Source organism: Lytechinus pictus, chromosome 7 (genome assembly GCF_037042905.1).
Source record: "Lytechinus pictus isolate F3 Inbred chromosome 7, Lp3.0, whole genome shotgun sequence".
In the NCBI taxonomy this organism is placed as follows: domain Eukaryota; kingdom Metazoa; phylum Echinodermata; class Echinoidea; order Temnopleuroida; family Toxopneustidae; genus Lytechinus; species Lytechinus pictus.
Window position 1 is genome coordinate 37,713,761 of NC_087251.1, and position 13,774 is coordinate 37,727,534.

Sequence of the window (13,774 nt, forward strand, 5' to 3'; positions counted from 1 at the left end):
TGATGAAATAAGTTGCGGCAATAAATAACTAATGCACTTAATCATTTGTCAATCCAATTGTTTTAGTTCTTGGCAGAAAAATTTTAAATGAACCTAATTTCATATAAAATACAAAAGAACAAGTGGGGATATGACATCATCAGCCCACCTAATGAATATTCATAAAGACATGCTAAGAACTGTTTCACCGGAATAATGCAAATCTTTAAAATTCAATAAGTTTGTTATTTGTGATCCGATTTTGATCAAATTTTCAGTATTTTGCTCTGTGAATTTCACTCTATTTATAGAGATATGAATATTTCAAGCCTGGACCATCCCTTTAAAAATGAGAATGTTTATTTACAAAAGTAGGATTTCTATTGAAGCTGATGGGACAGAAGTGATCGAGAATCAGATTTAGCACACAGGAAAGGGTTGTCAGTCGTGCACAAAGTTGTGTATAGATTGGAACAGCTTTTATGAAAACCACTTTGGTAGATAATGTAAGAAATTCCAAACCACAATATTCTAAATTTAAAAAGGTGGTTTGGAAACTATGGTTTGAAACCACGCTTTGTGGTCTAAAATCATGCATTAATGAGGCATGATTTAGTGTGTATATTGAGAAGGGGGCCAATATGAATGCACGCTTATGTCAAATGGTGTTAATTTCACCCGTATTGCTGTGGTTTGAGCAATAATGGATCCTCACAATTCATTTCAATAAACATTGATCTCTCTAATCATAGCAACAATTCATTATTGGACCATTTCTCAGTGTATGTGCTAAATTTTCCTGAAAAGCATAATTCATGCATGAAATCTGCATAAATTGTGGTTTCAAACCACATTGTAAAAACCACCTGTGAATTTGAAAACAAATGACATATATCATTTTTTTACTATTAAACTCGTTATATTGGGGCTCATTTATACTCGTATCCAGTTTATGAAGCTGCATTGATCTGATTCTAGTAAAATAGAGTATCAGTTTGTCACCATGAATATCTATATCGTCGCCAGGGTGTTAAAACTATTTTGAGGACAGCTCAGAAAAAAAACTTGATTTTAGAATTATGACATAAGTTTCAACCTTCTTTCTTCTTTTGCATAGAAAGAGAATTAGGAGACTGTTGTCAAACATTTGCCACCATTGTGATATTTGTATAATACAGCCATTTTGTGCAAGATCATTAGATATTATGTTTGTGATTCTATGGAATGACATTGTTGTCATAACATGGAAAACATCATTTGACTTGTAGTGCTTTCATGTTTCGAAGATAGAGAATTGTGATTGTGACTTGACTTTGCTTTATATATTATCCAATCATTTTTGCAACGACCTGAACATATAAACAGAATTGTTGAATGAAGTAGATTTTGTTGGAGTTCATGAAATTAAGAGTTAGGATAGCTTTGTGAAATATGGCCCACATTTCTTTGTAATTAAGTGGGATGTTCCCAAAAAAAAATTTATGACTATGTATGAAATAAGAATTGAGCATCATATTTGTTTGATTCAGTACAATAAGTCCCAATATCCCTCTTGGGTATTTCCCATCCATGAGCACTCTATGGAAAAAGTCACTAATTTCTCTGCTTTTGCTGTGAAAATAAAGAGAATTTCCCATATTGCTGTGCTGATATTCATGATGTGTATAAATACGTTTCTGGCATGCTCCCGGAAAGTAGATTGCATCTGTAAAATAAGTCAGGAAATGTTCCATTGTTCATGGTGGGCTGTATGAATGCAAGTCTGAATAAAACCAGAGGAACTGAGGTATTTGTTCACCATGACTGTGCCAAGGACCAGTGATAACCTTGTAAATCCAGTCAGTTCCAAGAATTTTTTTGACTTATCAGATTGAATATGTGATCTAATATACTGGGTGCAAGCTAGAAATGTAGTTGCATTATTCAAGTTCTCCAGCAAGCCCTTAACATTCCATTCATGATGTTTTTACCATAGAAGCTTATCTACAGTCCGACCTCTCTTATCCGGACACGTTGGGACCAGCACCAATCCGGATAAGGGATTTATCCGGATCTGGGAGACCCAATATTAAATACACGCAGCTGCTGCCTCAGCTCCCCAACGGCGGTAGCTACACGTTATCTATTGTAGTGGGCGCGCGTACAGACATTATTCACTGCAGTGTCAGTGCAAATTATAGGCGGTATTTTTACGGAAATGAAATCGATCGATGGCCAAAACTTGGATAATTTACCTGCTATAATGGTTGAGGTATACTTCGAGGCTACCTCAAAAGAAAGAGAATTACTTGATAAAACAAAGTTTTACAAATAGATCATCGCAGCTTGGCAATGTCAGCCATTGTTATACTGACTGTAGGCTCAAACGTAAGATGGCGCTGTCCGTATTGAGGCCTAGTGTTAGCTAGCGAGACATGTGTTGTTTTTCTTGGGAAACAAAAAGAGAATGTGATGAAATGTTTGCACAGCGCCCTGATTTACTGGAAAATTATCCTGCCTAAGTTCTTTTGGTGATTTGGGTGAGATATTTTCATGAAAAATAATGTTGTATGTAGACTATATTGGAAAGTATATGTAATCAAAGTGAGTTTGCATATAGGATTGAGTTTAGATTGAAATCTCATTTCCTCACATACTCGATTGAATTGAAAAAAAAAAATTCTCGGCAAATGTGCTTCCGGATAATAGAGAGATCCGGATAAGGGGAGGCCGGATAAGAGAGGTTGGACTGTATTTATCGTAGTTAGCATCATGGTGGTTGTTAATCAGACTTTGCATAGGAATTATTATGTTACTGATCATTTATTATATATTGTGCTGTGATTGAATTATCTGAGTTGTATTATGCTTGAAGCTATCATAATTATGCAAGTTTTTTTTTTTAAGATAGAGTTTTATATGTTGTCATGATGAATGGATAAGACAATAAGTAGGTTGAACAGTGAATGCAAACTAGAGCAGTATTCGTTGGTTGAGTCATCTGATTTTGCATGTCTATTTTAAATTACATTTTTTGACAAATGTTCATTATTAGAAGTAGTTGTGCAATAGTCCTTTCGGCCTTTAATTGTCAACATGAAAAGAGATTTTAAATCTTTAGATTAGATATTTGTCTAATAGATCACAAAGGAAGAATTATGGTGCCTATTATTTTTAGAACCCAAATGATTTTTTGTTGTTGTGAAACTCACATTTAATATCTGTAGAAATGTATGTATTGCAATCAAATATGTATCAGGTGTGCTGTGCAAATTAACTTTGAACTGCATATTTAGACCACCGCACACCTTATGATTGGTTTGCAACCCGATTTTGGAATAAAGCCTTGTAACATTTGTGCCAAATCTCTAGATATAGAACATCTTACTCTGCAATGTTCTAAAATCATCATAATCTTATATTCAAATCCATGACAATAGACCCTTCTTCCTATTGTCATTTTTTATGTAAAATAGCTTTTGCAATGTTTTTGTTATTTTTTTAAATATATAATTGATGATATCATTTTTATATTCATTTTTAACTGGTTGTTTCGGGATCATGATGTAAAACAGCTGTGCTAATCAGGTTTTATCCTATATAAATAAATTCAAATCTTAGTTGAATAAAAGAAAATTAAATATCGAAGCCCAATGACGTCACAGCAATAGTACGAAAGGCTACAATTTGTAACAAATTTGAATTTTGCTCAAGAGGAGTCCAGAATAAATGCTTGCAATTATCCCAAAGTGTGATTTTCGAAAAATATTCTATTCATGTGCAGTGGCCTTTAAAATATGTAGAGTATTCATTAATTCATGCAGAGCTTACTATTCATTAGACTTTGAAGTGCAATCCTACTCTCTTTGTGGTGCCATTTCTATTTTCACTTGACTAACCAATGCATTTTCCCTCATGGGGTGACCCTTTCTTCTCCCCACCCCCCCTGTCTTTCCAATCTCTTCTGCGCACAGGACCTATATCCCGGTGAGACCTTCTTAGATTACGTGCCTCTCAAAGAGTACCGGCATGATAAGTACTATAGGGGCGGGTCATCTAACCCCAAGAACAATAATAGTGTGAAACCTTCCTCTACCACTAATCAGGAGGACAAACCTGCCGCCCAGCAAGGATCCTTTGTCTGCAATTATCCACACTGTGATGCGGTGAGTAGCCCCTTTTCCGATCTCATCGGTAAACCTTGGGAGCATTTGTTATAATATAAACTACCAAATTCTCTGCATCTGATTGGCTCAGAGTAAATTATTCTGTGAAAATCACTTTGTTTTCTGAAGTACTTGCTTGGACTCAGGGGGTTTTCCAAAAAAAAACACATTGTGATTTATCCTATCAATCTCAGTGGGAAAATCCATCAATGTCATAGTTCTTTTTACAGGAAATATACACAACTTTTCTTTGGAAATGAGTAAACTGATTCGTCAAAACTAAGACAAGAATATTTCTTTTTAAGCACACTCGTGTCAGCAGATATGAGTTATCCATATGCAGGTTGATATGGTTAATTTCTTTTTGCTTATTTTTTTGGAAGTGGACGATCATAATACCGTTGTGTTGAAAGCTGCAAAGGTGACAATTGTATTTAAACAATAATTTAATGAAGTGTATTATAGTTAGGAATCAACTCACAAATACTACAGGACTGGTTATCGCTAACTGAAATATTCTAAAATCAATTGCATGTTGAGATATTTTTGAGAGATAACATTGGATAGACCTCATTGACTTTGAATATTTGACCAAGTAACAAATGTTTTCTTTCTTTTGCACCATGGATATTCAACAGTCCTTCAAGTCACGGCAAGCTTTGAATGGACATATACGGGTACACGGGGGCAGCTACAAACCCAATGCAGCTACATCCAATGCCTCAACCAACAATTCATCGAGAACGACCACCTCCTCATCTGCCTCATCGACGTCGTCCTCGTACCGCGGAGGGGGTGGGGTCGGTCAGAACACGAAGCAGATGCCCCCCGAGTCGTCATCGGATGAGATGTCAAACGAAGAGGAGGAGGAAGAGAGTGATGAGGGATCATCGAGGGAGCTGAGTGAGAACGAACGTGACGATGATGACGATGATGGTATGACCAGTGAGGATGATCACCATTCTAGATATCCAGGCAAGATGCACCATAGGTAAGTCAACAGCCTAGGTTACAAACGTTTGTACATAGATGAAAGTTTTGAATCATGTCAAAGAAAATCTGCTGGGACTTTGGATATATATGAATATATTGGTAACTTTACTTGACTTAAATGAGGTAATATTGTATAATATGTTTTGCATAATCTGGTAGTGTTTTTTTTATAGCTGTTCGTAAATTACAAGCTACTTAACGGGTGAGCCTTACTTATGTGAAATGATCATATCTCCTGACGGAGCTGACTTAGTGGCTGAGAACTTGTTCCAGTCATGCTTAAAATTGTCCATAACTGTTCGAACAGCTTCATGAAATACCATGAATATTGACATGTAGTTAGAATGACATTTTCCTCTCAGAATCATTTGGCCTTTATTTGTTTAATTACAAGTACAATAACCCGGGTAGTAACCTTATTGGACCGAGTTCAAAACTATTTTCAGTTTGTTACCACAAGTGACGTTCATAATCAGTGTTATAATTTTCTAATTCTTTACCATGATCCCAGAACTTTTGACAAGGTAAAGAGCCGGAACGTCCACATGAGAAGCCACCATGCAGCTGATAAGAAGGACCGGATGGGGTACGGTGGAGGCAAGGAACAGCAGATGTTCAACCACTACATGGAACATGACAGCAGGAGTTGCTCCAGCAGTGAAGAGGACGAGGAGGAGGAGGACGATGAGGAGGAAGGCATGGACGATGACGGAATGGAAGACGATGACGAGATGTTGTCCACAGAGGACGAAGAGGACGATGACATGTCGAACTGAAGTCGACGTTGCTCGAGGAAATGACAGGAGTTGGTGGAGATTCGGACTGAATGTTAAAAGTGGATTTTGATGAACGTGTGTGAAGAAATTAACTCGATACCAGGAGGTCTTGTGTTGTAGCAGCTGTTAACGTGATGAAACTGGATGAAAAAAATGAGAATGTTTCCTCATATTTTCATGTGTACTGGGCGTGAAGATTAGGATCTATTGAGATATACTTTGTGAATTGTATTTTTCCTCCCGTTTGTTTCAGTCTTTGCATCTTGGAACTTGTATTGGTCAGAATCACTCGGCATTAGGAGAGAAGGTAAAGGGATTTCACCGACAAATGAACTCTTATGATATAATTTCATGTAGGCATCTTTTATAGAGAGTCTGAATCTATTCAGTACCGTTTTGATCACTACATTTTGCTTTCCCTATGAAAATTGTAAGAAATGTGATTCTTATTCTTATTGAAGATGGGTGAAATAGATTCTCTAAAGTAGTGAGAATAATAATTGAAAACAAAAATTAATCCTGAATCCTAAGTTTTGTAACTTGATTAAATTTTAAAATAAATGTCAGTGAAAATACCAAGTGAACCTGATGGAGATGGTATGGGGTATGTAGATTGAGTAATATAATAGACCAAGACTTTGCCAAACGAGATTTAAGTGCAATGGAATGTAATAGAAAATTTGTTTACGAAATGATGGATGTTTCCTCCAAAGGAGTTATCAAAATAAATAAATTGAATTGAATTGAATTTGAATTGAATTGAATTTCCACACTGGGAGGCTGTGGTATATATAATGGACTATTTGGAGTCTTAATAGCACTGGGGCAGCCTGGCATTTTCTGAATATCCAATTATTATGAAAAAAAAGTGAAATATCTTCCATTGTTTCTACAAATTAAAAGTTCCCAATGATAACATGTGTTGGTATTTTGGAATGTCGATAATCATAATGAATAATAAAATACTGCAAAAAAAAAAAGATGATTTGAATCAAAAGGACAAAAAATATTTGAGACAGTAATGGAAACAATTTCTATTCAAGTTAATTCAAATCAATTTAGCTACCCCAATTTTTCAACCTTTATTTAATTTAATAAATCTATTATTTAAAAAAAAGGTACTTTTTGTACATGAATTCGACAAGTCCCATGGATCATTTGATAAATAGTGATTTTCATTGACAACTGTTAGCTACAGAAATCCTAGTATCTCAATTGTAAAATATTATTTTTACAAGAACATTCTTAGAGATTTTCAATGTAATTTTGAATTTTTCTGTCGTCATGTGGATGATTTTCTATAACCATTACAATGTCTTACAGTATTTTGCTACACATATCAGTATTAAGTCCCTTACAGAGAGATTGCAGGCCTGCCAACGACTCTTTTTTTCCCAGGAGTTAACTGTTTTAAGATTTTTTATCAACCAAAGGAGCAGCACTCTGTTTTTCCATTTATTTAAGAAAAAAAGAAATCAGCCCATATACATACTGTATTTGTGTAGTTTGGTATGGTTGTGTGTATTGGGCGTAAGAGTAAACTAGTTTTTCAACACTTGACAATTTCTCAATGTTTAAATATAAAGAATGCTAAACATGTCTTAATTTAAAAAAAGGTGAGGGAGACACACCTGACATCGAGCAGAAAAATCTGCGCCGTGCGATCAGGACTCCTTTTCTTTCATTTTCAAATGTTGGCAGGCCTGGGATTGTGTTTAAAGAAGATACTCTCATATCTGATGAAAGATTAGCCGTTTGACTCTCTTTATTCTGTGAGTAGTAAACTGTATGTATAAAGTAATAGGGTCAACACCCACTTTGTTTACTTTCCATTCGGTCTTGTTCCATGTGGTCTAATGCTTGTTCATTTACAACCAACTTGTCTACTAACCATTTGGACTAATTGCCGTTTGGCCCATTTACCATTTTGTCAAATCTCCAGTTGGGCTACACCTGTTCCGTCTTTATGCACTTGGTCTAACAACACTAAGTCTATATGATTAGCTGAGCTGTTAATGAATCAAATTCTCTTATGGCAATTATTTACATTCAGCCCAAGTGATGGTTAGACCAAATGGCAATTAGACCAATTTGATAGTAGACCAAACAGGTTTTAAGCTCATGCGATATCAGACTATCTAAGAAGTAGACCAAGTACGCGTAGACCTGAGTGTATTTCACTTAGCTAATAGCATACAAATACACCAATAATATAATTATAAATCAACAGGTCCAGGTACTATGTGATAGAATAGGTCCAAGGTCCACAAAAGTGAGATGTCCTGGGCTCTATAACATTAAAGTTTAATGTTTAATCGAAAGGCTGATTACTATGTACAATTGCATCGATTGTTGTGTATGGTCAATCGTAAAATCAACCTTGCGATCGATCACGTTACTCTATGTTATGGGGCCCTGGTGGTCATGTATATCCAAGCAACCAGCCTTGGATTTCAATTCGGGATAACCTGCATTTTTTGAAATATCAACTTGTATATCAGTCATAGTAGCTAAAAACATCAAAGTTTTTTTTTTTTTTTTATAACTAACTGAGAGAAAGTGCCTGTTTGAAACAGAATTATCCATGATTAAGGGTATAATAAATCACTACAAGAAATATTTATTTACAGAGAAGCGTAGCATACTCTATATTGAGTGAGATATTTTCATTCAATATATAGTGTATGTACACTATCAGTAATTCCACAGGCTCACAACACACCAAATTTAAAGCATATATCTTATATCGCCAATTAGGATTTTGCTTGATTTTTCTTCAATTCAAAGTGTCAGATTTCTTTTCACATTTTGAGAGCTTTTTACATGTTATTTTGAGAGCTTTTTACATGCTTGGGCTATGGTGAATAGTACCTAGTGCACTGTTTGTGTCTTATTTTGAAACGTAACACCGTGTTGTCACAAAGCATTGACAAATTTTTAAAATCCCAACGGCATTGTACTTAAAACATTCTTTGCTGACGCTGAAATGAAATTCTAATTTGAGGTATTTTATAGGAATATAGATGATAGACAGACTGAACATTATTTCACAGAGTTGAGCACCAATGAATGATATTCAAGTGGTGTCACTTCTTTTTATTTGACCGCTATAAGTTCATGGTGCAGTTATCGTGGCAAAAACGCTGTTATGGGCATGTGCAGAATAGTTAATCCTTGTCCGGCACATGTGAATAACAGTTTTTTTTTTTTAACCAGGTAGACATTTCACAGAAGTAATGTTGCAAATCTAACGTTATTTCATTTCAAGCAGGCAAATCTACAAGATGTGGTTTATACATATGAGCAATCTGTAAAAACTATTTTAATATCTTCAAGATTTATTCTGATCCACCTACAATAATACAGATGCCCCCCCTCATTTTATTGTGTTATTTATTTTTTTCCGGAGGGGTGGTTATGGTATTGATGAGTTGCACTAAGATTTAGAGTGTGATAGGAATCGTTGGAGTGCCAGTATTGTGAAGTTTTGTTAATATCACTGAAATTCATTTTGTAATACAGATGATGTATACTCTTTTCCTTTCAATTTCTGCTTCTTTCTACATTCTCAATCTCGACGAATTACATATTCTTTTTTCTGTTGACAGAAGAATAGGGATATGGGGGAGAAGAATAGAATATTGGCTGTTTAAAAGTTTTTTTTTTTTTTCAATCTACAGATCTATCCTCAATTGTTTTGTTTTCCAAATTATTTTCAGGAAGGCAAAGTCAAAGAAGTGATGTAAGGCATGCTCAGGGAAGATGGATATATATATATGCAGTCTGCAGGAGAGTCAGGAAGGGTTTTGATGATAGTTATGGGAATATCTATATAAATACACAAAACATGTATACATATAACAAGTGGCTTCAGATATTAACATGTCACCAAGATCACATTTTATTTTAAACTCTACAGATGTGTGCACTTTTGCAGTTCAAAATTTTCTATATATATAAAAAAAAATTGAACTATTGGAAAGTGGCCTATGGACAATTTTACAGCATGAGTGTGTGTTATGTTGACTTACTCTTATTCCTATGTTTTCATGTAAATTGTAAATAGATAGTTATTAGTATAAGGTGTGGAATCGGATGAACATTGGGAAGTGGAGAGAGATTTTTTTTGGCTGACCAATGTGTAGTATTGTGCAATATTTAAATGACCAATTAAGTGTGTGGATTACAATGTTCTTTAAAATCGTGGAGAGGCATGGGGTGGAGCGTGCGGAATGTGATACTGTTCTTATTCTTTTTTATTTTTACATAAATTTTTGAAATATATGATCTAAGATATCATTTATGGAATGGCTTTTCTTATTTTTCTATTGAAATATGTGTTTGTGGAGATTACAATTATGCTTTTAGAATCTACTAGATATTTCATGTGCTTTATGCTGTGTCTGTGTTGACTATTAAGTACTAGTATCAAAACAGCACAGCCGTTGTTGGTATCGAATTAAAGCACAACATGTTTTATCGATGTACAAAGTAATAGAGAGAAAAAAAGAAAGAAAATGCAATCTTGTTTTGTCAAAATTGTCTACAGAGTCTACACAGAGAAGAAATTTTAATGCTATGAATGAGTATATTTTATGAAATATTATTGTAAGAAGTGTCTTGAAATATTTTTTCAGAAGTGAACGTATAGGACTCCATGTGTATGTCTAAATGTATTTTGATTGATGTAATTCTCACTTGTATGATTATGTTCATTGTCCAAGCATCACTGATAATAAATATATATAGGCAGTTTCATAGTTTCTCTTCATTTTATAGCGGCCCTCTCCCAAGGCCTGATGAAATGATAATTAAAAAGAAATAAATAACGTTCTTTATCAAAGTGGTCTGGGTGGGGGTGTCGTGGTCTAGTGGTTTAAACTCTCGTCTTTCAATCAGAGGGTTGTGGGTTCAAATCCCAGCCATGGCGTGTTTTCCTTCAGCAAGAAATTTACCCACATTGTGCTGTACTCGATCCAGGTTAGGTGAATGGGTACCTGGCAGGGTTAATTCCTTGAATGCACCAAGCAGCTTGAGCTAAAGCTGGGGTAATATATGGTGCACTATTGAATAGGTAATCGGGGCCTCATAAATTCCAAATGTTAAAGGGCAAAACAATGTGGTGTGACATAGAGAGATGTAATGAATTTTTACAAATGACAATCTTAACTTTTGTGTGTAGTTTGCCATAGACTTGAGATACATTCACCTGTAACAAGTTATTGTATCTCATTATGTTACATGGTGTAGGAGTCACATGGATTCCATCTCAAATTAGTTTTCTTCTGTAATTAATCTGTTTTCTTAACAGAGAAGGTGGCAAGGACTTGCTGGATGTAATCTGTTCCCGTAACCATAGAAACAAACTATATATTTTTTTCAATTACAGAAAACAAAATCATACTGATGTTTGGTAGAACCTTCAAAACCTCCCGTTGCTATTATTTTATTCCACCTAATTTTTGTGTTTTCTGAGTGGCACCCTTTGTCCCTTCCTTTGTTGTTTTAGCCAAAACATCATTTCAGAAAATAATTTGATTAAAAGTTTCGTTATTTTGAATTTTCAAATGGCAAGCTATGAGTGTATGGATGGATTTATTTTAAAATTTGCTGAATATTCTTGTAAATGCTATTCATTTCTACATTAACAAAGCATATTCAGATTAATAATTGCAGTGCCCTTATTTACTACAATATAAATGAAGCCCTTGTTAATTAATTTGTTTTCATTTTTAATGAATTTATTTTTTGAATTTAATAAGTGCCAAATTTTCATCCACAAATTTTCTTGCATTTTATAAAGTTGTTGTGAAATGTGTAGTAATTATGAACATTGTTGCAATAGCCACCCAATTGTAAATCATCCATACGACTTTTTGTTTCATTTGCAATTAGTTAATTGAATGGAGTAGATATCTGTTTTGTGCTTGCATTCTTAATTCATGTAGGCATCATTTCATGAATGCCTTGTAATTACATGATGGTCCTTATCCTATTGAATTTGTGTTGATCAGGAAGCATAGTTCATTAAGTGGTAGTGAACTTTGACTAGTGATGTCACTTTACCATGCGTATGAGATATCTTTATGCAATCTTAAAAATCATGAAAAAAAAAATGCTTTCACCAAACTAATCTTCAATATGATTTAATAGCTGATATGGAATTTCAAATTCACCATCGAACAAAACAAATTGATTATGCTTCCCGAGTGTATTAGCATAAATTTAGAGGGGTCATCCCTTGTAGTGTTGATAACACATGGCAGATTCTTTATTGTATTACTTTTCTTTCAAGAAGAAGATAGTTTAATGAGATGAATCAGATTTTACAATAGGCATTTTTACAAGACTTCTATTATGTAAATACCATCAACTGCCTTTTTCCATTGATTTCTTGTTACTGTGAATTTTTTTGTTGCCATTTTACCAGGGATGGATTATTTTCTACTTTTTACAAAAAGTAAATATTGAGAATCTCATACAAAGATACCCCATTTTGCTACCACTTTCTATGAACTTTTTAAAAGTGAATGTCAATCAAATCGCAACAGTGCATATGCAACTGTTTATTTGCTTTTATCATTTCTGTTATATTTGTACCTTGATATATATTTGTGTATTTTAATGAAAGCAAAGCAGTTATGTATGAGAAATGTGTATTATCATTTTAAAATTGAAATAAATAAATCTTATTTCAATACATTGTAATTTGTGTGTGTTTTTATTTTATCATTTCTCTTTCGATGTGCGAGAGATTTTAATTGCATATGTTTGGATTGCAAGAGAAAAAATGTATTATTTGCAGATTTTGTTCCTCTTCATTCTTCATATTTCCTTGGAAAAGGAGACGGTTAAGGCTAAAGGGGAAATCCAAACCTTTGTAATAGATTCATTTTTGTGAAGAGGAAAAATAATAGCAAAATTGTTAAGTTTGAAAGACAGACAAGCCAGGGAGGTGTAAGGAAGGAGCGGGGTCAAGCTGCTTGCTTTCTTTCACCCAATGCTCAATGTAGCTAATAAATAAATGCGTTACTACCTCCACCCCCTATGATTTATTTAAGTATTGAAAAAAAAAGAGGGAATGAAAAAGAAGGGTATCAATAAAGATCTAGGGCGTAACTTAAATGTTTTAATCTCTGTGATTTAATAGAGAAAAAAGTCACATTTAGGAATTCTTGTGCCCCCCCCCCATGAAAACATCCTGTTCATATACTAGATTGAAAAAAAATCTATTGCGAATATGACAATTTTAACTTTTTGGTATTTTCAAGCTATTACGTCCCAGTTAAATGTTTTTGCTACCTACCAGTTTTGTGCATAATATTTATGCCATATATGTATCATAAACAATATTAAGTAACTTGCTCATTAAAGGAAATTAATTTTTTTCTATTCTACTACCCTTCCCCTTTGTATGGGTATATCAGGTTAAAAAAAATTATAGCTGTTTAGTTTTGAAATCAATATTTATTTTAGAAATAATTTGAAGAGTTTAAAGGTCCAATAAATATAACTTCTGTGAAAGTCACATTGGTTTTGAATTCAGAGTCTAAATATTATCAAGAGAAACCCAAAACTTATCACAACAAAAGTGAAACAATGAATAAGGTATGTGTGAATTGTGCGTGGCTCAACAAACTTAGAATGGGTCAAATAGCAGTTACAAAAGAGCCTGGGTATTAAAAAAAAATGCAGCTTTGAAATTTTCTCACGAACTACAGAATTATGTGGGATTTTTATTTAAAGGGGAATCCAGCCTTGGCCATAAAATGTTGTGTTGGGAAGGAGAAAAATAAATTAAACAGAATGGTGAAAGTTTGAAAGAAATCGGACAAGCAATAAGAAAGTTGAGATCACTAATACTATGTAGATTTCAAATTG

General features: G+C 34.1%; 1 protein-coding gene across 3 annotated transcripts in view; it reads left to right on the forward strand.

The window, feature by feature from the left end:
* The window catches only part of LOC129264429 (transcriptional-regulating factor 1-like), a 51,928-nt gene extending 39,327 nt beyond the window's left edge, over window positions 1-12,601 (forward strand). Inside the window, exons 12-15 of one of the 3 annotated variants that reach the window (XR_010294216.1) lie at window positions 3,933-4,124; window positions 4,763-5,115; window positions 5,629-7,713; window positions 8,681-12,601. Coding sequence is in view for 2 of the 3 variants with exons in the window: in XM_064102615.1 (XP_063958685.1) it covers window positions 3,933-4,124; window positions 4,763-5,115; window positions 5,629-5,893 (810 nt within the window). In the remaining variant the exon portion in view is untranslated. Of the gene's footprint in view, window positions 1-3,932; window positions 4,125-4,762; window positions 5,116-5,628 lie in introns of all 3 variants that reach the window. The other 2 variants (XM_064102615.1, XM_064102616.1) reach the window with 2 other exon arrangements.
* Window positions 12,602-13,774: the final 1,173 nt, after the last annotated feature.